This window comes from Hermetia illucens, chromosome 5 (genome assembly GCF_905115235.1).
Source record: "Hermetia illucens chromosome 5, iHerIll2.2.curated.20191125, whole genome shotgun sequence".
In the NCBI taxonomy this organism is placed as follows: Eukaryota; Metazoa; Arthropoda; class Insecta; order Diptera; family Stratiomyidae; genus Hermetia; species Hermetia illucens.
The window spans coordinates 116399061-116421257 of NC_051853.1; the positions used below are offsets into that span (position 1 = coordinate 116399061).

The following is a 22197-nucleotide window of genomic DNA, read 5'->3' on the forward strand; positions in this document are numbered from 1 at the left end:
TGAAGAGCGAAGACACGCGGAGCCGAGTGGCACCTTACACTCAAGACATTTTTAAGACGAAAAAGAGAGGAATGGGTATGAGAGAAGCCAGGGTAAGTGAGGCTCCCTGAGTCCACAAGGTTCTGCTCCTATACTCAATAGATGTGCCAAACGGTTCCAAGTTAGAGTCCTGGACGGTCCAGGGGGTGTTTTAGCCGGTAATTTGCCTGAGATAGGAGTCCGGCAGTTTGTGCGTAAATGCATTTCTCTATCCCCTCAAAAAATCCGAACATACAATGCCTATTACCGCATACGGATGTACATATATATATATATGGGGGAGAGTAATTTCCGCTGCAAAAGAATGGCTAATTGTAGATGATATCCTTTTGGAAGGTGTCGTAAGATAGTTTAATTTTATATGTATTTTACAGATTTCGCTTTTTGGGTTAATAGGTAGGTAGATCTAGATTTGGGTATTTAAAGGACAAGCTGCTCCATAAGCAGTTCAGATAAAAACTCACTGTGGAAAAGACAACTGGGCCTCGAAATACCGATATATGTATAGAAGAAATTTATTCGGCATTTAAAGAAAAACTTAAGTCCTTTCTTTTTGTTTTTCTTACTAATTAAGCTTGCATTGGATTTAACTAAGAGCCGTAAGATATTGATAAATATTAATTGTGTGCATATTATAACGTTTATAATTTCGATCTTATTTATATACCAGATGTACTCCTAATTAATTTCCGTTTTTTTTTGTGAATAAAACACATAATTCCAAGGGAACCGTAATAGTTATTTTATTCGAAATGTTTTCCATCCCTTTCTACACACTTTTCCTATCTTTCTGGTAATTTGTGAATACCACGCTAGTAGAATTGACAAATTTTCGTAGGTGTCGAAGCGCTTCTCAGAAAGTGCGTGGTCCAACGAGGCAGAGGTGGTAATCCGATGGGGCCAGGTCTGGTGGGTAAGCCGGATGGTTTCAGCAGTTCAAAGTAGATCACACCGGTCTGGTCCCACCACACACACACAGTATGACCTTCCGACCATAACGATTTGGTCTTGCCGTCGATGTCAGTTCATGCGGCAGCCACTTCCCACACTTCTGAATTTTTCCCATGACTCGCAGACGTTTCGAAATTGCTTGCTGTTAAACCCCCAATTTATCTGCAAGCTTATATTCGAAATTCGTTAGGAACGCCATTTTTGCCGCGCAATAAAAACTTGCTGGAGGAACTTTTTGGAGAAACGTCAACGCAGTTTAGACACTCGACAACAACTAAACAAAATGACAGGGATGTGTGACCAACAGCGACACAAAACATAGAAGGCCATCTATGGAAAAAACCGGAAATTAATTAGGAGTACAGGTTTTGTCTTTTACTTATGTGAGGAACTTCCAATGTGTTGGCATTTAGTTGTGCATAGAAAAAAAATCGAAGTATTACTCCCTTGTACTTTCAAACTTCAAGATATAGTTATCATTCTTATCCTGACCAAACCAAATTCCTCTTTCCCGCTTACTGGTGCATACATATATGGGAAGCTGGGTGCTCACAAAATTGTAGAATTTATCACATTTTCCAGAGTTTGATATTTACTTGAGTGCTATAAGACTAAACAAATTTCATACAAAACCGAATCATTGGTTGCCGTTATAACCAACGAGAAAATTTGGTCGCATATGGTGTAACTAGTAATCAATCTTGAGCGGTATCCTGATAATAAAAATAAGGAATCAGATTTCCAAAATGAGAATTGGCGCAAAAATAATTGAACATTTTTCGTTTACATAAAGTTTTTACATGAAAATTTCTCTCTGCACTTCATAACATTCATCCTCATCTAATAAATATGGTATAATGAAATTTCTGGTAGAAACAATTGTCTTCTTTCTCAACCTCGTTTAATTCTCTAAGACGGAATCATTCCTCGACTCCGCTTCCACGATGCCCCAGATTTTCGATTGTGATTAGCGCGGGAAGATTTATTTGCTTCTTTTTTTCGCCTGTTCGCTAACACACTTTTATCTTGCCCTTGACCTTTAGTGCTTCCAGCCACATTTTTTGTTTCCGATGCTGCCGGCCTTTTTTGAAGAAACATATTTCGTCTAGCTTCGTATCTGGCACGAATGTCAGCGGGGTTTTCACAAAAATCTCTGCTTTTATCGCGTTGTGTTTGCTTATCAGTTTCAGTTTTACTCTCTACTAATTCTCCTTCACTTTCGTCATCGTCCACTTCATCCGCTATCACATTATTCGCTGATGCCATCTTTTTGCTTTTTGTCTCACTATCCGCTAATGCCTCGTAACTATCGTCGTATTCATCTTCATACTCTTTGTCCTCTTCCACAAGGCTATATTCTTGATACCGACTTTTCATTTCCCGTACGTAACTTTTATCGTCTAATAATTGTTTGGCGGTTTTTGGCTGTCCCGGAAACCCTTTACCAGTTTTAATGATACATTCGGGATTGTCTTGCGTCATGATATCGTATTTGTCGCCGTCGTAGATGTTAAGTCTTTGATTTCCAGTTTCCAAGTAAATCTGATCGCGAATGTCAGGCGGAATATAAACTTCCGTTTGATCAGCATCTGCAAGGTCGGGCGGAAGATTGCCTTCTAATATTGCCGTTACTGCTGATTCTGGACTATTATATCTGTCTAGGACACGATGAATAAAGCCATCACCCAAGTGGGGAAGCAAATCTAAAACTTGGTTAACTTCCTCGGTTATGTTGCGTTTACGAGGGAAATCTTCATTGTTCACAACTTGAATAATTTCAGATGGTTCTCCACTATAATCTGCAAAATAAAAAATAGAGATGTTTGCAATTTGGGAATTCACATAATACCTTCTATTGATTCATCCACGAGTGAATATTTTTCCGGTGATTCCACAAAATAAGATTGTGATTCAGATGTGTAAGCTCGGAGGACAAAATCAACCTTGAATAAATCTCTATGCAACTAATTTAAGGAAATTACTGTCTCAAATTATTTAAAATGAACGAATGATAGTTAAGGTTTAATATAAAAACGAAAGAGAAAACAAGCTTTCTGATCCCTAACCAAGAAGCATATTTCACTTATAAGTTTAGAAAGATTACAACTCCTTGCAAGCCTGCTGCAGTATTTCGATATCACTTCCAATGGGAAAATACTTTTGGTAATCAACAACAAATGTCCTTTCTGACAAACATTCCGTAAGTATTGCAATAAAATGCTCAGCTGGTATTAGACTCTCGGATCTAAAAATCATTTAATGAAACTGGGAAACAGAAAAAAATACACTTAAAATACTTACGGCTTCATAATAATATTGTCGATATCCATGTAAACAATATGGCGAAATGCTTTTAATAGTTCCATCCTAGTGGAATTCAATATGCCTATACTTTTTGATGTGTTGTCAATTAATGAAATATTCTTATACAGAAGTGGAATTCCAGTATCATAAAAATGAGCTATACACAGGTCCATGTTCAAATCGCTACAAAATCGTCGGGCCTCAGGATATGTTTCCAACAACAAACATACTGTGATGGCACAATCGAGGGAGTAAAGCGCTAAATCGTCAAATAAGGTAGGGAGATCAGTCCCTTCTTCCCGTCCTTCATTTTCAATTTTGCCTTGGATAGTTTTGAAGGCGTTTTTCAAAAATTTTAAGCCGAGCTTTAGATCTTCATTATATTTTGGTTCGATTTTGAAAATTGTCTGAATGATTTTCGTTAGGACGTTTATATTTGATCGCCCATATGCCACAATTATGTCGAACATCATGGGAACTGATATTATAAATTTAGAATATAGCATTTTTCCGAGGTCCTGTTTTCTAATCCATTCTGTTTCTGACTCTTTGTTAGTGATCATGCGACAGAGAATTTTTAAAACTTTATCAAGAATTTTCGTATAAAGTGATACTACATTATCATCGCAGCATATCGAATTCACTGGAATATAATGTGGTATTGCTTCTTGTAAAAATGATATAATTAACTCAACACTTTTTGGGTCATAAACGAGTGTAGACCAAAACCTGGAAAACGGACGAAATATATTCTTTTTTACGCTTTGCAAAGACACTCGAACTGGACATTACCGGAAATGCTCAAGACCCAAAAGTTGCTCCAGGTCCTTACAAAACCACTCCGCCTCATGTAACCATTCATCGATAAGCACTTGATTAGAGAGTTTTCCATTTTCCAAAGGAATTCCATGAAATTTGGTATAACATCTAGGCTTTACCCAACGATTATTCTGAAAGTTTATTTTAAATTCTTATTAGAACCAAACTAGAGGACTGTCCCGCAAGAAATGTACATACATAAATGTTAGGAGTTAGTAGTACATACATAAATGTTAGGAATTAAAAGGCTTTAAATTTAAACTAAATCTAAACAAATAAAATAGGCCAAAACGACATTGGTTTATTAAATCTAAAATAATAATGGTTGGCGCAACAATCTAATCGGATCTAGACCCTTAAGCGTGTCAGAGCACTTCATTCGAGACGGTGGTGATACACTAGGATGCAATGTGATCAACATTACGCTTGCCCGTGATTATTACCATGAGAGATGCATCTAATGGGGGGGTGTACATTATTAGTTTTGACATAGGCTGCAAAGGCGAGTAATGGAACGCGGGGTTCCGAAATGGATCAATTATTTGAAGGATCCGTTCTCAAAAAATAGCCAACCCAAAAATTCTCAAAAAACACCTTGCTGGCCCGTGAATATGGTATCTTGGCCTCAACATACTCCCTGTTATTATATCTCCTCAAATAAGGTTAATGATAGTATATTAAAATATTTTGAAAATTTGCTGTGAACCCCCAAGCTATTAACATGCATGCTGGTCCCAAGCCCAAGTAAAGGAGGGTTTTGAGGCAACGTACTTTGTACTATCCTCAGTAAAACAAAAATAAAATGCTGAGATCAGGGAAAGAGGTAAATAAAGTATAGTTGGAGTTATTCCACTTTGCTAAATCCTACCTAATCTCTTTTGGTGACAGGTCCCGCGACAGGCCGACCAAGAAAATGCATCCAATGTCTGTAGAAATAAAACGATCAGATCGAGTAACAGGCCTCGGAAAAATGCTAAGGTGTCCACCTCAGTTGATGCAGTAGGACGGGCCCGATCCTGTCGAGAAATGGGCAAAGGTTCTTCACGCGTGGACGGCGTCAGGACGGAAGTAAGTTAGTTCGAACAAGACAAATACGTGTCTGCACGCTAAATGTTGGCACCCTAAGTGGAAAGACCGACGCAGCCGCAAGAGCCCTTCGGAAAAGGCGAATTGATATCTGCGCTCTGCAAGAAACCCGATAGTCATGTGCCAAAAGCTACAACATTGATCGCGAACGCGGTAAAAATGGCTATAAATTTCTCTATTATGGTAGCCCACATATTCAACACAGTGTTGGCATTGCCATTTCAGAGAGTTTCCGTGATGCCTTTAAAGAATGGAGGGAGAGGAGAAGAACTTGCCAAAAGCCGAAACGAACGCACACAATATATTTAACATTATTAAGTTGCGTCAATGACAAGAACGGTACTTTGCTTACCAACTCATCCTGCACTTCCACCATCATTGCCGATATTTGAACCAGTTCCACCTGTCAGCGCAAATGAAATCGAGGAGGCAATAAAATGAATGAAATCGGGGAAACCCACAAAACCTGATGACATCGCATCTGATCTTTGGAAACACTATAGTATTCAGTCGATTCTTTAATCGGGTTATTCAAGAAGTTAGAATACCGTCTGACTGGCAAAAAAGTACCACAGTTCCAATATGGAACAAGAAAGGTAGTCCAGCAGAATGTTTAAATTACCGTCCGATCCGGTTACTTTCCCATACCATGAAGATTTCTGAACGCATTCTTGATAACCGTATTCGCGAAATCGTTAAAATAACCGTGAATCAAGCCGGATTTACCAAGGACTGCGGAACTGCTGACGCAATACACGCTGCACGGTTACTCATGCAGAAACACCGTGAGAAATATCACCCTCTTTACATTGCATTTCTGGATCTAGAGAAAGCGTTTGACCGTGTGCCACACGAACTCATCTAGTATGCTTTACGACAACACTTAGTGCCAGAGGAACTAGTGCGCTGGGTTCGATTGCTCTACCACGATCCGAAAAGTAAAGTTCGAAGTATGGTGGGTGTATCTAAACCGCTTCGTATCTCTGTTGGTGTTCATCAAGGAAGCGCCTTCTCTTGTTATGGATTCCGTCCCACGAGACCATCTCATAGAGTTTCCGTGATGCCATTAAACAAGTGGAACGATTTGATGATCAGCTGATGAAGCTCACTATTATATCAGCTGATCGCAATGTCCACTTCTTCACCGTGTACGCACCACGGACCAGGTCGACCTGATGCCGAGAAAGATGCCTTCTGGCAACTTCTCGATGAAAAAACTTGTCACGTGCCTGTTGACGACTATATCATCATTGCCGGCGACCTTAATGGTTATGTGGGTGAAAAGGCAGCCGGTAACAGGTGCCACGGGGGAAAAGGGGTTCGGAGCGCGTAATGAGGGTGGTGAGTGCATAATCGGTTTAGCGGACACCCATGACCTTGTAGTTATGAATGCATGGTTCATCAAACGACTCTCTCATCTTCCTACATTTTATAGTGAGAACAGTAAAACGTAAATCGACTATATTCTGATAAGACGCCAACATTTTACCACTGTTACTGATTGCAAACCCGTTCCCTATGAAACCATTGCACCTCACCATCGGCATTTGCTTTATGCAAATGATGTCTTCCTAGCATGTAATAGCAAAAATGATCTCGAATAACTTGTCGACTTGTGTTCTTTGTGATTGAAGTATCAACGAACGTCTCAAATCTAAAATTTATCGGAATGTAGTCTGTCCTGTCGCTCTCTATGGTTCTGAGTCTTGCGGAAATGGAGACGAAGATGTTGCGTTGGACTGGTGGCGTGACACGTCTTGATCCCATCCGAAATGGGGTTGCACCCATCGTGGAAAAACTACGAGAGAGGCGTCTTCGATGGTATGGTCACGCGCTAATGAGAATTCACTTACCAAGATTGGTCTAAACATCGACGGTAAACGACCAAAAGGCCGGCCGGAACAAAGGTAGCTTGATATGCTGGATGGGAATTTAAAAGCCTCGAGATTGAATCCAAATCAGGCATTTTATAAAATAAAATGGCGAAATCGATCACAGCGAGTCGACCCCGCTTGTGAGCGAGACAAAGACTGAAGAAAAGGAAGACTGCAAACCCCCCATAAGTTCATCCTAAATCGGAAAATTTTACAATAAGATTGCTTTAATTGAAAGCAGGGTATTGGGACGCTTGGTAGAAATCCCACAAATTAACAAAGTTATAATAGGACCAGGTTGCCCATTTCGCGTCAAATTACTATTCCTCACGAGTTAAAATGTCAATACCACATCGAATTGAATATGGGGTATATTCAACGTATTGTGACGAAAACCACCTTGGAAAATTATGTGTGACGTTAATGCTAATCATAGTAATGACAATTAGCCAAGACACCAAAATTGTATAACAGTAGGGCAAATATTTAGTTACGATAATTATTAACAAATGACTCTAATGTCGGCGAGAAGATCTTGTCAAAGGCGCAAAGTAGTTTTCTAGTAAAGTGTTTACATGCCTTTCTGAAAGGTTCCGCGGGGTATAAAAGGGCCGGAAATTCGCCCACAGAGTCGGTCAAGAAGTAGATCTAAACGCGTCGGTTATAAATACGCCCCGAATTCTACTAGTTAAAGGAAGTGTTCTGTAATTAATTGTGCAGTACGTTTGTATAATTTAGTGTTTAATAAAAGCTTGTATTAAAGTTATAGAACGGGTTTTTGTATAGTGCTACGCAATCCAGTGATACGAGCCTGCGTAAAACAAGTAACGCAACTAGTGACAAATACGAGTAGCCAAGAATGTAAAAATTGGTGACAGCAGCAGAAGTACGAAAAAGCAAATTCGTAACAGTATATACACACAAGCTATATATAGGTGGAACCCTTGTGCAACCAAATATTCTTACATCCATTATCAACAAAACCTTTTATACCTGAAGCGTCCAGCTTTCGGTTTCCCCACTTGTTTTCAATATCATCCTTATTTTGGATTTTATAAGTAATTCAAATTTCATGTTCCATCTTCTTTCCTAAATTGTTACAAATTGCCGTGACACGGTGTCCGACATCGTTTGAGAAATGTAAGCATTCATATCTCTCACGCAGCCAGCAACATTAACTTGATATTGTTGAATGTCTACTTCAGTTGCGCAACAAGAACTAAAATTCAGAAATAAGCATTTTTCATGGGAAATTGAAGGGGCGCGTAACTATAAATGTATAAATGTATAAATTCATTTTTGAATCATGGGCACTCAAAGTTAAAATGTCGATTCTAAAGTACGAAACTCGTTCATTTTCAGGCTTTAGCTAGCTTAGCCTTATTAAAATCGATTCAATGCCTGTCTGTGCGTTGCACCTGATTTACTTGGAAACGACGGAACCTACTATTACCAAATTTTGTGAGAACGTGTGGTCTCTAAATCCCTTCACATAGCAAGTGGTGCCATTCTCCACTGAGTTTAAGGGGAGCCCAATAGAAGTGTACAATTTGGCACCACTATAAGGGATAACATATATATTCCATATTCCTGTTTGAAGGCGATGCAACTATTCCAGTTTATTGCACTCAAAGAGGGAACGGGAAACAATTGTCCTTTTTTAAGGATTTGTTTGAAATAGAACCTTATTATAATCGAGTCGATGTGTCTGTCTGTCTGTCACACTCGAATGACAGTGGTGTATCTGGCTTAAAATACATCCCGTTCCGATATCTGTACAAATAAAAATAACGTGTGTGTGTGTGTATGGTGGGGGAGAAGCTACAGAAAAAAAAATAACGTTGGGAAGTTTGAAGGACAACCAACTATTATTAACAATGTTAGAGAAGGTGAAACTTTTACATTTTGTGTGAATTTCGAGCATTCATTGATTGTGTATGACGTGATCATAACATATCAATTCGTCAATACCACATCAAAATGAGCTTAGGTGAATGGGGGGTCGCAGGGAATCATTTCGTTTTAGTTTTTTAATCATTTATATATCAATATCACTTACTCCAGCAAGCAAGGTATGTATTTATGTGTATATGTAAATGAAGTTTTAGGGTAGTGCCTAATTAAGATAGGTATATTTGTAGATTGAACAAGCTGTGTTCAATATACGTTATATATAAATATGTATACTTATATGCACGAAGTAAATCGAAGATAAGTGTACGATCAATTTATATACATGCATATAGAATACAATATTCGGTAAGGCAATGTTTGTTGCGTGCGCTCCCTGTACAGAGATGAAGCTGATAAGGAGCTAGCCGATACCCTGTCCCAATATAGGGCTGATGTAACAGCGTTGCAAGAGATGCGATGGACAGGGACCGGTTTCCTGGAGAAGAGCCACTACACCATATATTATAGCGGCCATCCAGTAAACCATGTGCTCGGAGTAGGTTTCTTAGTCAGCCAAAAAATGAAACCTGCTGTTATCGGCTTTGAAAGTATAAGCGAACGGCTATGCACTCTGCGCTTGCGAGGCAAGTTTAGAAATATAAGCCTCATAAACGTTCACGCCCCTACAGAGGAGACTGCAGAGTCGGAGAAGGATACCTTCTACGAGGCAGTAGAAAGAACCCTCGAAGCCTGTCCCAGATATGATATCAAAATCATACTTGGGGATTTTAACAGCCAAGTAGGGAAGGAGCCCGTATTCAGGCGATACGTTGGCTCCCATAGCTTACACGAAAAAACAAATGATAACGGACTGCGGACTATTCAATTAGCAGGGTCACACGAAATGGTTGTTGGAAGTACCTGGTTTGCGCGGAAAGCGGTCCACAAACATACGTGGGCCTCTCCAGACGGGACCACTTTCAACCAAATTGACCACGTGTTGATCGAACGCCGCCACCTCTCAGCCTTGATGAATGTCAGAACATATAGGGGGGCCAATATAGACTCGGATCACTATCTCGTTGGCATGGTGCTCCGAGCTCGAATAACAATACCACCTAGAATCCCCTCTGACAATCAGGTGAGAGTGAACACTGAAGCCATCCACAACACAACCCTCCGCGACACCTATAAGAGGGAAATGGATGCCGCAATAACCGCAGTCAATAGAGGACCTGGAGATGAAGCATCAACTAATGATCTTCACAACCACCTGAAGAACGTTATCATGGATACGGCCACAAATATACTTGGCCCCAGCCGCAAAAGGAGTCGGAACGGCTGGTTTGACGATGAATGTAAGCTAGCAACGGAACGGAAGAATGCCGCATACCGAGTAATGTTGCATTCTCAAAGAACGCGGGCACGCGCAGAGACTTATCACGAACTCCGTCGAGCGGAGAAGCGACTTCACAGACGGAAAAAGGAAGGGGAGAATCAACAAGTCTGCGAACTAGAAAAGTACAGGGAGCAACCGCACCAGGCGCGGAAGTTTTACCAACAAGTCAGCAGGATGAAGCCTTATACACCTCGATGCTCATCCTGCCGAGACAAAGAGGGAAATCTGATTTCCGACAGAATGGGCACATTAGAGCGATGGGTTGAGTACTTTGATGAGCTACTGAACAACCAGAACATCGGCGAGTTGGAGGTCCCGCCAACTGAAGACGATGGACAAATACTGCCACCACCAAGTTTAGGAGAAACAGTCCGTGCAATTCATCGGCTAAAAAATCATAAGTCGCCAGGAGCCGATGGAATTACAGCCGAATTGGTTAAATATGGAGGCGACCAGTTACACCAAGTGGTTCATCAACTTGTGCTCAAGGTATGGGACAGCGAATCAATGCCTGACGATTGGCAGCGAGGCATAATCTGTCTCATACATAAAAAGGGAGATATCACACAGTGCAGCAATTATAGAGGTATCACGTTGCTGAGTACCATCTATAAGATATTCTCCACTATCTTGCTAGGCCGGATAGCCCCATACGCCCAGAACATCATTGGCCCATACCAAAGAGGCTTCACTCCAGGCAAATCAGCAACAGATCAGATTTTCTCTCTGCGGCAGGCGATGGAAAAACTGTTGGAATATGGACAACAGTTGCACCATCTGTTCATCGACTTTAAAGCCGCCTATGATAGCATAGCCAGGGTAAAACTGTACACGGCCATGAGGGAATTCGGTATCCCGACGAAATTAATAAGACTGACTAGGCTGACCCTGACCAATGTGCGAGGCCAGATAAAAGCAGCAGGATCACTCTCAAGACCATTTGACATCAACAACGGTCTACGACAAGGGGATGCGCTATCATGCGTCCTCTTTAACCTGGCCCTCGAGAAGGTGATCCGTGATGCTGAGGTGAATGCAAGAGGTACGATCCTCTTCAAGTCCACCCAACTACTGGCCTATGCTGACGATATCGACATCATGGGAAGAACCACCCGAGACGTTCAAACTGCCTTCATCCAGATCGAGCAGGCGGCGCGAGATCTTGGGCTGCACATCAATGAAGGCAAGACAAAATACATGGTGGCAACGTCAGCACCGAAGACGAATCAACCAACAACATCAAACCGCACTGGTCAAACACAAGCACGAACAAGAATAAGGATAGGGGAATACAACTTTGAGACCGTTGACAATTTCTCCTATCTAGGGTCGAAAATCACAACCGATAACAACTACGATGATGAAATCCGCGCACGGTTGTTGTCAGCCAACAGAGCCTACTTCAGCTTACAAAGACTGTTCCGCTCGAAACGTCTCACCATAGGGTCAAAGCTCTTACTGTACAAGACTATGATCTTGCCAGTCCTCATGTATTCCTCGGAAACTTGGGTTCTTAGCAAGAAAAATTGCGAACTCTTGGCCGCGTTCGAGAGAAGAATCCTCCGAAGAATTTTTGGCCCCCTACATGAGGATGGACGATTCCGTAGCCTACACAATGACGAAATCTATGAGCGATACCATGACCGTCCGGTTGTGGATAAAATCCGGCTCAATAGGTTACGGTGGGCGGGTCACTTAATCCGTATGGATGAAGATGATCCCACCCGGAAAGTCTATAAGGGCAATATCTATGGTAGGAAAAGAAGACGAGGCAGACCCTGCCTAAGATGGAGCGATGGCGTGGGCCAGGACGCCAGACAGCTTTTAGGGATATCGAATTGGTGGACCTCGGCGCAAAACCGGGATGTCTGGAGTTCCTTATTAAGGCAGGCCTAGACCGGATACCGGTTGTTGCGCCGTTGATGATGATGATGAATGTTTGTTTAGCGTGAGCATAATATCTACGTCTCTAATATGTACGTATTTCTTGTAGTTTGAAAAAAATATGGAGGAATATTTTGAGTTTTTAGCCATATACGAATGGAAAAATGGGCGTAGAAAGTTTCTCACATTAGATGAACAGAAACCTTTATACCCGAAGCGCCAGCTTCCGGTATTCCGACTTGTTTAGTTCTTTGTATGTATATCAGTATCAATTACTCGAAGCAGTCATATGTATATATTATAATAATAAAGTGTGTGGGTAGTGTCCAATTTATTTGGATATATACGTACATTAGCACCAGCGTTATTCAATTTACGAATGTGTGTGTGTATTTATGCTTTGGCGATAAGATAAGTGGATTCAATTTAGATATGCATGTATACCTACCGGAACTTTAAAAGGCACTAATTGGTTGGATCATCTCCGACAAGGTCGTAGCCACCGAAGACGCGGACTCTGATCAAGAGCCGGCATGTGACATCCATACAGAGGAGTAACCATTGAACGCTCAAATGTTGAAGTTTTGGAAGCTCGAAAATGTCGACAACCAGTAGCGCCCTTTAAATGTAGGGTAGTATGAAATGTTGACTGCTTCTGGAAGAACGGAATGAATTGGAAACTTGGAAATTTGGGAGACATTGACTTTGCAGTACGCCGTACTATAATCACGCTTTGCTGTGCGAAAAAAGGAACAGGAGATTGCAGATTGCTTAACTCTTTATTTTACATATATTTATACAATTTAAATTCAAATGAGATAACTTTACATGATAGTGACGTCATACTCGTCTTAGAGTGCGGTAAATTGACGTGAAATGCACAATTTTAACTTTCTATAACTTCGTTAATAATAGTTACATTTTTTTTAAACTTTCCAAAATTGTGTATTACATTACCTATAACGGTTTCAAATTTCGAACTTCTAGGATGAACTTGAGGGGGGTTTTCATAGTAAAGTAAAAATATGTTAATATACTATTATTATTTTTCTTTGTGCAGATATGTGCAGTGTGTCCGGATAGCTGAGTGGTTAGAGCACAAAGCTATCGTATGGAAGATCCCGGTTCAAATCTCACTGGTAGCAGTGAGATTTATATCGTGATCTGACGTCGGATACCAGTCAACTTAACTGTGAATGAGTACCTGCGTCAAATCAGGGCCAGGACGAGCGCAATGCTGACCACATTGCCTCTTACAGTACACTGTAGTGTATCGTTTCGGTCTTGAATAAAGTGCTCTAACACACTTCAAGGCCCTGATCCAATATGGATTGTTGCGCCAACGATTGTTATTATTATTTGTGCAGATATAGGAATGACATGTATTTTGAGGTAGGTTCTGAGAACGAGACTTGTTACACTTTTTAAGGCACCCAGTTTGAGCCCTCACTCCCCTATGTTTGACCCATTATCAAAAATATCAATTTCGAAAAGTACTAATCGAACCCTTTAATTTGATACCCCACTCGACTATATTCTGTGAAAAAAAATTAACACACCCCTTGCTTTTGTTTCACACAAAACCTTAAAATACCATTCGATTTGCAAACGTGAGATTTTAATAGATTACAGGAGAATTGTATGCGTTTCGCAAATGTAACATTTTAGTAGACTAAAGGTAAATGGCATGCGTTTAACAACTGTAAGATATAATTATAAAAAAGAAAAAAATAATTGGATATTCTTCTTTTTCTTCAGCCTTTGTCCCGTTCACAAGTGGATATTAAGAAATGTTAATGATAATTAACATACAGAATGGGATAAAACAGGACGTTTAAACGATCAAATCGTCCCAAATCAAGGCCCAATATGCCGCATCCATGCACGAATATGCCTTGCTAGGATACACGAGGAAGACGAACAATTGTCGATCATGGGTCCTGTAGTTGTTATGTTGTTAATATGGACTGCGAGGACTCCCTGCCTCAGCATCTTTACCACCAATAGCTTTCGTTTAGAAAGCTATTCATAATACATAACGAATGCACGGACATCGCAGCCAAGACAAGCTCATCCATCTTCACACCTTTTCCCATGCATCTGAAAGGCCTTTGGGATTTACTTGCGATCAATAGATCAGGAAGCTTTATCAAGACAATACATTTTATTACCAATTATTAAAGAGAGCGACAAACTTTTATTTTTATTTTGAAATGAACAGTTAATTTTTATTACAGTTTCTCGAACTCGCTTATCTCTCTTGACTTTCTGATTTGTGGCAGTTGTCCGATGGCGTTTGAAGCCATGGAAATTGTCCAAGAAAAAGGAGGACTCAAACTGCATTCTCTGGTTGGTGATTATAACTGCCAGCACATCAAGGCGTAAAATCCACTCTTGGCAGAGAGCCTCAGCACAAGGTTGTGTGGATATGTCTTTCAGAGATATCGCATTACGACACAGCGTGAATTTATCGGTCGCACATCAGGGGTGACCAAGTGGGGTTGGAATTTCACCTATGATTGTAAAAATTTGCATTTCTCAACGTTGAGCACTCGACCGAACATTGCAAAAGACTCGAGCTGTTCTAAATGTTCGAACTCAGCGGAAGACACGACCAGAACATTATCCAAATATACAGAACAATAACGGAGATAAATGAATTTTTAAAAGGTCTGCGCCGAAAGTCCTAGAACCTGACCTAGTGATGGCTGCGGGAGCTACAAGCATTTGGTGATATGCCTTGAGTAAGTCTAACGGTCAGAGGATACGGCAGTTTGCGAGAGAGTGCACAAAATCAAAGACGAGTGGAATGAGGTATCAATCTGGAATCGTCTGAGACGTGTGTAATCGTCACAACGTTAGGTTTAGGAGCCGTGTAAAGTGATGAAAACAAACAACTTTCCGAAGATCTGCAAATAAACTGCTTAAGAAGTTCTCCGAACTTTCCATGCGCAACTACAAGCTTCTGGAATGCGCATATGTCTATGGATATTTAAAACAAATTGCATGTCAGCGCGGAGAAATTGTAAATTTTTCTATCGTTTGAGGTATGCCAAAACAGTGACCAGAAAGAAGAGGCGAGAAAAACACATACGTGATAGTATTCAATTGTCCAAAGCTAATCAAATCCTCTCCACAATCCTCGAATTGCAATATTATTGAGAACCAACGGGATTATGTCGATGGTAGGCTTCGCGAAAGTCCCATTTCAAACAAAAGATACTTGATAGAGGGTCTTATCGGGGAATGAAGAAAGATGCCAGCCAAATAAATCCAACTTCTGGTCCAATCCATGCCACTGCCCAGTGAAGAACGCATTCTAGATGCTAGAGCCTGCGCTATGCAAGAAACCCGATGGATTGATGCCAAGAGTTGCGACATTGAACGCGAACGCGGTAAAGATGGCTACAAACTTCTCTATTTTCGTAACCCACACATTCAATATGGTGTTGACATTGCCATTTCAGAGGGTTTCCGTGATGCCATTAAAGAAGTCGAACGATTTGATGATCGGCTGATGAAGCTCGCCATTATACCAGCTGATCGCACTATTCACTTCTTCACCGCATACGCACCACAGACAGGTCGACCTGATGCCGAGAAAGATGCCTTCTGGCAACTTCTCGATGAAAAGACTTGTCACATGCCTGCTGACGACTATATCTTCATTGCCGGCGACCTTAATGATCATCTGGGTGAAAAGGCAGACGGTAACAGATGCCAAAGGGGTTCAGAGCGCGCAATGAGGTTGGCGAGCATATAATCGATTTTGCGGACACACATGACCATGTACGTATGAATACATGGTTCATTAAACGATTCTCTCATCTTCCAGTAAAACATCGCACCTCAACATCGGCCATTGATTGCCGTCTTGCGAATTAAGACACCGCTAAAACAGCGTGAGGAATGCACTGGCCCGCCGCGCATTAAATGGTGAGAAGAAAGAAGAAACGATCTCAGTCATACGATTGCCGGCCATTACGAATGTGGAAGAATCATGGAACCAAATGAAAGCACGATCCACAAAGCGGTCTCTGCAACCCTCGGGGTCACCAAGTCGGGTAAGCGGTACATCAACCGAGAAACTTGGCTTTGGGATGATGATGTTGAAATGAAGGTCCGTGAAAAGAAACGCCTCTACCACAACGCCTACTAATTGGCAAATTTATAAGAATGCCAACTGGGAAGCAAAGAAAGCGATCGCCCGAGGGAACGATTACAAAAATCTTCACGATAAACTGGATGGCAAGAAAGATCTGCATCGACTTGCTAAAAACCGTAACGAACATACACAGGATATCGAACACTTCTGTTGCATTAATGACAAGAACGGTACTTTGCTTATCAACCGTCGAGCCGCAATGGATAGATGGCGAGAATACTTCGAGCAGATTTCAACTGAAGAATTTGCTCAGCCTCCACTTCCACAATCATTGCCGACATTTGGACCAGTTCTACCTGTCAGCGCAACTCCCCACCTACTCGAGGAGGGCGATCAACCCCGAGTCTGCAAGGGACTCATCTGAAGTGGCTCTGCCACGAAGCCTCACCGGAGGTTATCTGGTACCATAGGAACTGGGATGGCCCTCTGAGAGGATATGCTACAAGAGAATTCCTGGCGGATATGTTCTCGGCCCGGTTATTTGCGGTTGGCCCCCTAGTGGGGGTTTCATGGGGGTTGCTGGTTATGCTCAAGCGAGAAGAGACCTTCGGGCCTCGGTGTGGTATTGCATTTCAACACGAGTGCCGTACTCCTTAGTTGCGGCAGAGGTGTTAGATAGGCCTCGCATACACTGGTATGAATGCTGAGTCTGCACTCACTATAAACCAGGACCGCTGAGCTTGCATGGCGGAGCTCTGATTGTGGTCACAAAATCAATCCGTGTCCGAAGAGGACCGTGGGATTATGCCTACACGGCAGGTACTCACGTTAAACCCCCCCAGGACTTTCACGGCAGCGCAACTGAAGTTGAAGAGGTAATAAAACGAATGAAATCGGGGAAAGCCACAAGACCTGACAACATCGCATCTGAGCTCTGGAAAGCGAAAAGCTGGGACCCAACACTGTGCCTCAGTGAATTCTTTAATCGAGTTATTTAGGAAGGAAGAACGCCATCTGACTGGCAAGAAAGCACCACTGTTCCAATATGGAAAAGGGAAGGTAGTCCAGCAGAATGTTCAAATTATCGTCCGATCTGGTTACTTTCCCATACCATGAAGATTTTTGAACGCATTCTTGACAACCGTATTCTCGAAATCGTTGAAATAACCGTGAATCAAACCGGATTTGTCAAAAACTACGGAACTACTGACGCAATACACGCTGCGCGGTTGCTCATGGAGAAACACAATGAGAAGCATCGCTCTCATCTAGTATACTTTACGACAACACTTAGTGCCAGAACAACTCATTCGCTGGGTTCAATTGATCTAACAGGATCCGAAAACTAAAGTTCGAAATATGGCGGGTGTATCAAAACCGCTTCGTGTCTTGTTGGTGTGGGTGTGCATCAAGGAACTGCCCTCTCACCACCCCTCTTTGTGCTTGTTAAGGACACCATCTCACGGGATATCCAGCGCCCAGCGCCCTACAAACTGATTTATGCAGATGATGTTTTCCTAGCATCTAATAGCAAAAATCATCTTGAGCAACTTGTCCAAAAATGGAATGATCGCCGCAATACGGTCTCAGATTGAATCTAAACAAAACTGAATATTTGACGACCGATCCCCATGAAACAGGTGCAATCACTGTAAGCGGTAGTGATCTGCCCAGAACTAAGCGATTTAAATAGCTCTGGTCAACACTATCAGCCAATGAAAAACTGCGTTATGAAATTGCTTCACGCATTAACGCAACCTGGATGAAGTGGCGGTCCACAACTGGTGTCCTTTGTGATCGACGTATCAACGATCGTCTCAAATCTAAAATTTACCGCAATGTCGTCCGTCCAGTCGCTCTCTATGGTTCTGAGTGTTGGCCGACCAAAAAAAAACAATGAAAGACGTCTTGCGGTAATGGAGACGAAGATGCTACGTTGGACTAGTGGCGTCACACGTTTAGATCACATCCGAAATGAGGATATCCGCGATCGTTATGGGGTTGAACCGATCGTGGAAAAGTTGCGAGAGAGGCGTCTTCGATGGTATGGTCACGCAATTCGTGCAAACGAGAATTCACTTGCCAAGATTGGTCTGAGCATCGAAGTCGATGGTGAACGACCAAAAGGCAGGCCTAAACAACGATGGCTTGATATGCTGGATGAAGATTTAAAAGCCTCGAGATTGCACCCAGATCAGGCATACGATAGAGCCAAATGGCGAAACCGATCACGACGAGCCGACCCCGCTTGTGACCGGGACAAAGGCTGAAGAAAAAACGATTACTCTGATTTTTTAGCACTGTCAGGATTTTAATTTTCCGTACGAAAATGGAGTTTCTTATGTTACTCGCCTTCAGCAAGAGTTTTATTTGATCCTTTTTCGTTGCAACAACTCCTTTATCCACTTTCTGAACACTTATGGATTTCAGTTTGACTTACTGTATATGAAAGGAGCTGAGTCATTTAAATTTAATTTTTTTAAAATTTTTATTGCTGCATATCCCCTTAAAAAGATTTTAATTAATGAAATTTTGCATCTAGTGCTCATTTTTGCAAGAAACTAATGGAAAAACTTCACTGCTAAAAATTGGCGCTAAGCCGAGTAGCGCCTACACGTTAAAAACTAATCTTATCGTGCACAAGCACTAGCTTCCAGCGCGTGGTACGAGAGACGAGCCCATCCCCATACCGAACTGAACATCTTTACGTGGCACAGATGACGGAATGCGGCATTAAAATAACTGAAAGCGATAGCAAAAATAAAAATATCTTCGGAAGTAATTCCTTTATACGGAGTATGAAAACATTCATCTTGGATAGGTTGAGGTAACCATTTTAATGAAATGAACTAAACTGCATTTTACACGAAAATCACTGAATCTAATCCAATTTTCGTTAATATAAATGATAAATTAATAATATAATTTTCTAAATAAAAATTGAATTTTATATTTTGTTTCTAATAAAAAAGTGATTCACTTCAAATCCAGATGTTAGGGGAGAAACCATATAATTACGCAATCACAATATTGCAGGTTAAATGAACAACTCTGTTAAATGCAAAAGAATTTTAAACAATAATTAATTGCATTTATTCGAGGTATCACGTTGCTGAGTACTATCTATAAGATATTCTCCGCTATCTTGTTAGGCCGGATAGCCCCATACGCCCACAACATCATTGGTCCATACCAAAGAGGCTTCACTCCAGGCAAATCAGCAACAGATAAGATTTTCTCTCTGCGGCAAGCGATGGAAAAACTGTTGGAATATGGACAACAGTTGCACCATCTATTCCTCGGCTTTAAAGCCGCCTATGACAGCATAGCCAGGGTAAAATTGTACACGGCCATGAGAGAATTCGGTATCCCGACGAAATTAATAAGACTGATTAGGCTGACCCTGACCAATGTGCGACGCCAGATAAAAGCAGCAGGATCACTCTCAAGAGCATTCGACATTAACAACGGTCTACCTCAAGGCGATGCCCTATCACGCGTCCTCTTTAACCTGGCCCTCGAGAAAGTGATCCGTGATGCTGAGGTAAATGTAAGAGATACGATCCGGTTTAAGTCCACCCAACTACTGTCCTATGCTGACGATATCGACATCATGGGAAGAACCACCCGAGACGTACAAACTGCCTTCATCCAGATCGAGCATTGGGGCGAGATCTTGGGCTGCACATGAATGAAGGCAAGACAAAATATATGGTGGCAACGTCAGCACCGAAGACGAATCAACCAATAACATCAAACCGCACTGGTCAAACACGAAGAAGAATAAGGATAGGAGAATACAACTTTGAGACCGTTGACAATTTCTCCTATCTAGGGTCGAAAATCACAACCGATAAAGCTACGATGATGAAATCCGCGCACAGTTGTTGTCAGCCAACAGAGCCTATTTCAGCTTACAAAGACTGTTCCGCTCGAAACGTCTCACCATAGGGTCAAAGCTCTTACTGTACAAGACTATGATCTTGCCAGTCCTCATATATTCCTCGGAAACTTGGGTTCTTAGCAAGAAAAATTGTGAACTCTTGGCCGCGTTCGAGAGAAGAATCCTCCGAAGAATTTTTGACCCCCTACATGAGGATGGACGGTTCCGTAGCCTACACAATGACGAAATCTATGAGCGATACCATGACCGTCCGGTTGTGGATAAAATCCGGCTCAATAGCTTATGGTGGGCGGGTCACTTAATCCGTATGGATGAGGATGACCCAGCCCGGAAAGTCTACAAGGGCTATGTTTGTGGTAGAAAAAGAAAACGAGGCAGACCCTGCCTAAGATGGAGCGATGGCGTAGGCCAGGACGCCAGACAGCTTTTGGGGATATCGAATTGGTGGACCTCGGCACAAAACCTTGATGTCTGGAGTTCCTTATTAAGGCAGGCCTAGACCGGATACCGGTTGTTGCGCCGTTGGTGATGATTCGGGTTCTAGTCTAATCGGAATACATAAGCTACGTGCTGTTTGGCGCCCGCGAGCCACGCAATGCCCACGACGACGACCGCAGTGTATATTGTTCACTTTGCCCGTGAACGTTTAACTGTTAAAACAAAATTTTGAATAGGTAACTTGGGAAAAACTTTATGTACTTGTATATTATGGAGAATTCTTTTTCCCCAGCTGATCTGAGATTTGGTCTATTGCTTGGAAGTAACAACGCAAAATGCGATCGAACTGGCATAACGCATAACAATCGCGGTTAAGCGAAAACCTAAAACGGAAAACTGCGGAGCTCGTGAGCCTCCTTAACGTCAGTGGGTAACACTTACCAAAGCTGGCACTTTTAGTTGTACTCCGTTCTCTTTTATAAGAAAGTGTAATTCATGAAGAGGTAACCCCTCTGGGTTCTGCAATAAATAATTGATTAATTACTAGAATTGAAGCTGAAAGCACTTCATTTACCTGGAAATCTACTTTGCACACCATATCCGTTCCCTGATATTTACAACCACCTTGCGCTGCGAAACTTGCGAAACTGAGTACAGCCGCCTGCCAACTCAACTGTCAGACGTTCTATAGCTAAAATATAATAGAGGCACGCGTGCATGCGTACGAGGTAAGCTCCGACTCGTACGCAGCTTCAATATACAATGAAGATTTCACGTCGCGAAGTTCGCTTCTCTGCGGCAAGGTTGATTCTGATGGCAGATTACGTCTTTCGCAATTTGACAGCGGTTTTCGTTTTTCGGCAGTTACTTTTAAATGTAATTAATTTGAAAGAATCCATTTTGGAGACTGCGGAAGGGATTATTTAGTCGAACTGAGACGCGGCGTGGCGCAAGAACACAGGAGCTGAAATCGTCTGTGAATAGCTGGAGCGAAAGCTGAGGCTGAGTGCCATCCCCACTATGTCAAATAATATATGGGATGCTTGCTTATATATTTATGATTGTTTTTTAACTTCGAAATCTGGTTTTTATATTGAATTGTGGTAAAAATGCAACAATATATCTTAGAAGCTTTTGTGCAAAAAAATATACATATAGCTGACTTGACATTTCGTCTCAACGTTTTGGAGTAACAAGGTGAATTCCGAGCGGAAATTGGCATAACGAATAAAAATCGTGCAAGCCTCGTGAAGCCCAAGTGGCACGGAGGTTTTGTTTTACAAAAGGCCACGGTATGTCACGTTACATCACCTCACTTCAAATTTAAGCAATTAATGCATGCATCTTTCTATATTTTGTGTTACGTTATGAAAACAATACAAGTGCTAAGAGCAGCTTAAATTCCATTTCTATAAGTGAGAGAATTCACGAAATTAATGCAAGTGATATCAGTAATTATCTTACTTCCAACTCAAATAGTGTTTTCGCAATTGTCAAAACG

The 22197-nt window shown here is 41.7% G+C and overlaps 1 protein-coding gene across 1 annotated transcript; it reads right to left on the reverse strand.

Annotated features, from left to right (window-relative positions):
- Positions 1 to 757: 757 nt before the first annotated feature.
- LOC119657628 (activating signal cointegrator 1 complex subunit 2) lies at positions 758 to 21877 on the reverse strand. Its single transcript, XM_038064632.1, has 7 exons — positions 21271 to 21877; positions 21138 to 21215; positions 4087 to 4244; positions 3292 to 4023; positions 3095 to 3235; positions 2840 to 2946; positions 758 to 2789 (listed from the first exon to the last, which is right to left on the reverse strand). The coding sequence occupies exons 1-7, from the start codon at positions 21292 to 21294 to the stop codon at positions 1900 to 1902; spliced, it is 2130 nt and encodes a 709-aa protein (XP_037920560.1). The 5' UTR covers positions 21295 to 21877; the 3' UTR covers positions 758 to 1899.
- Between the last annotated feature and the right edge of the window lie 320 nt (positions 21878 to 22197).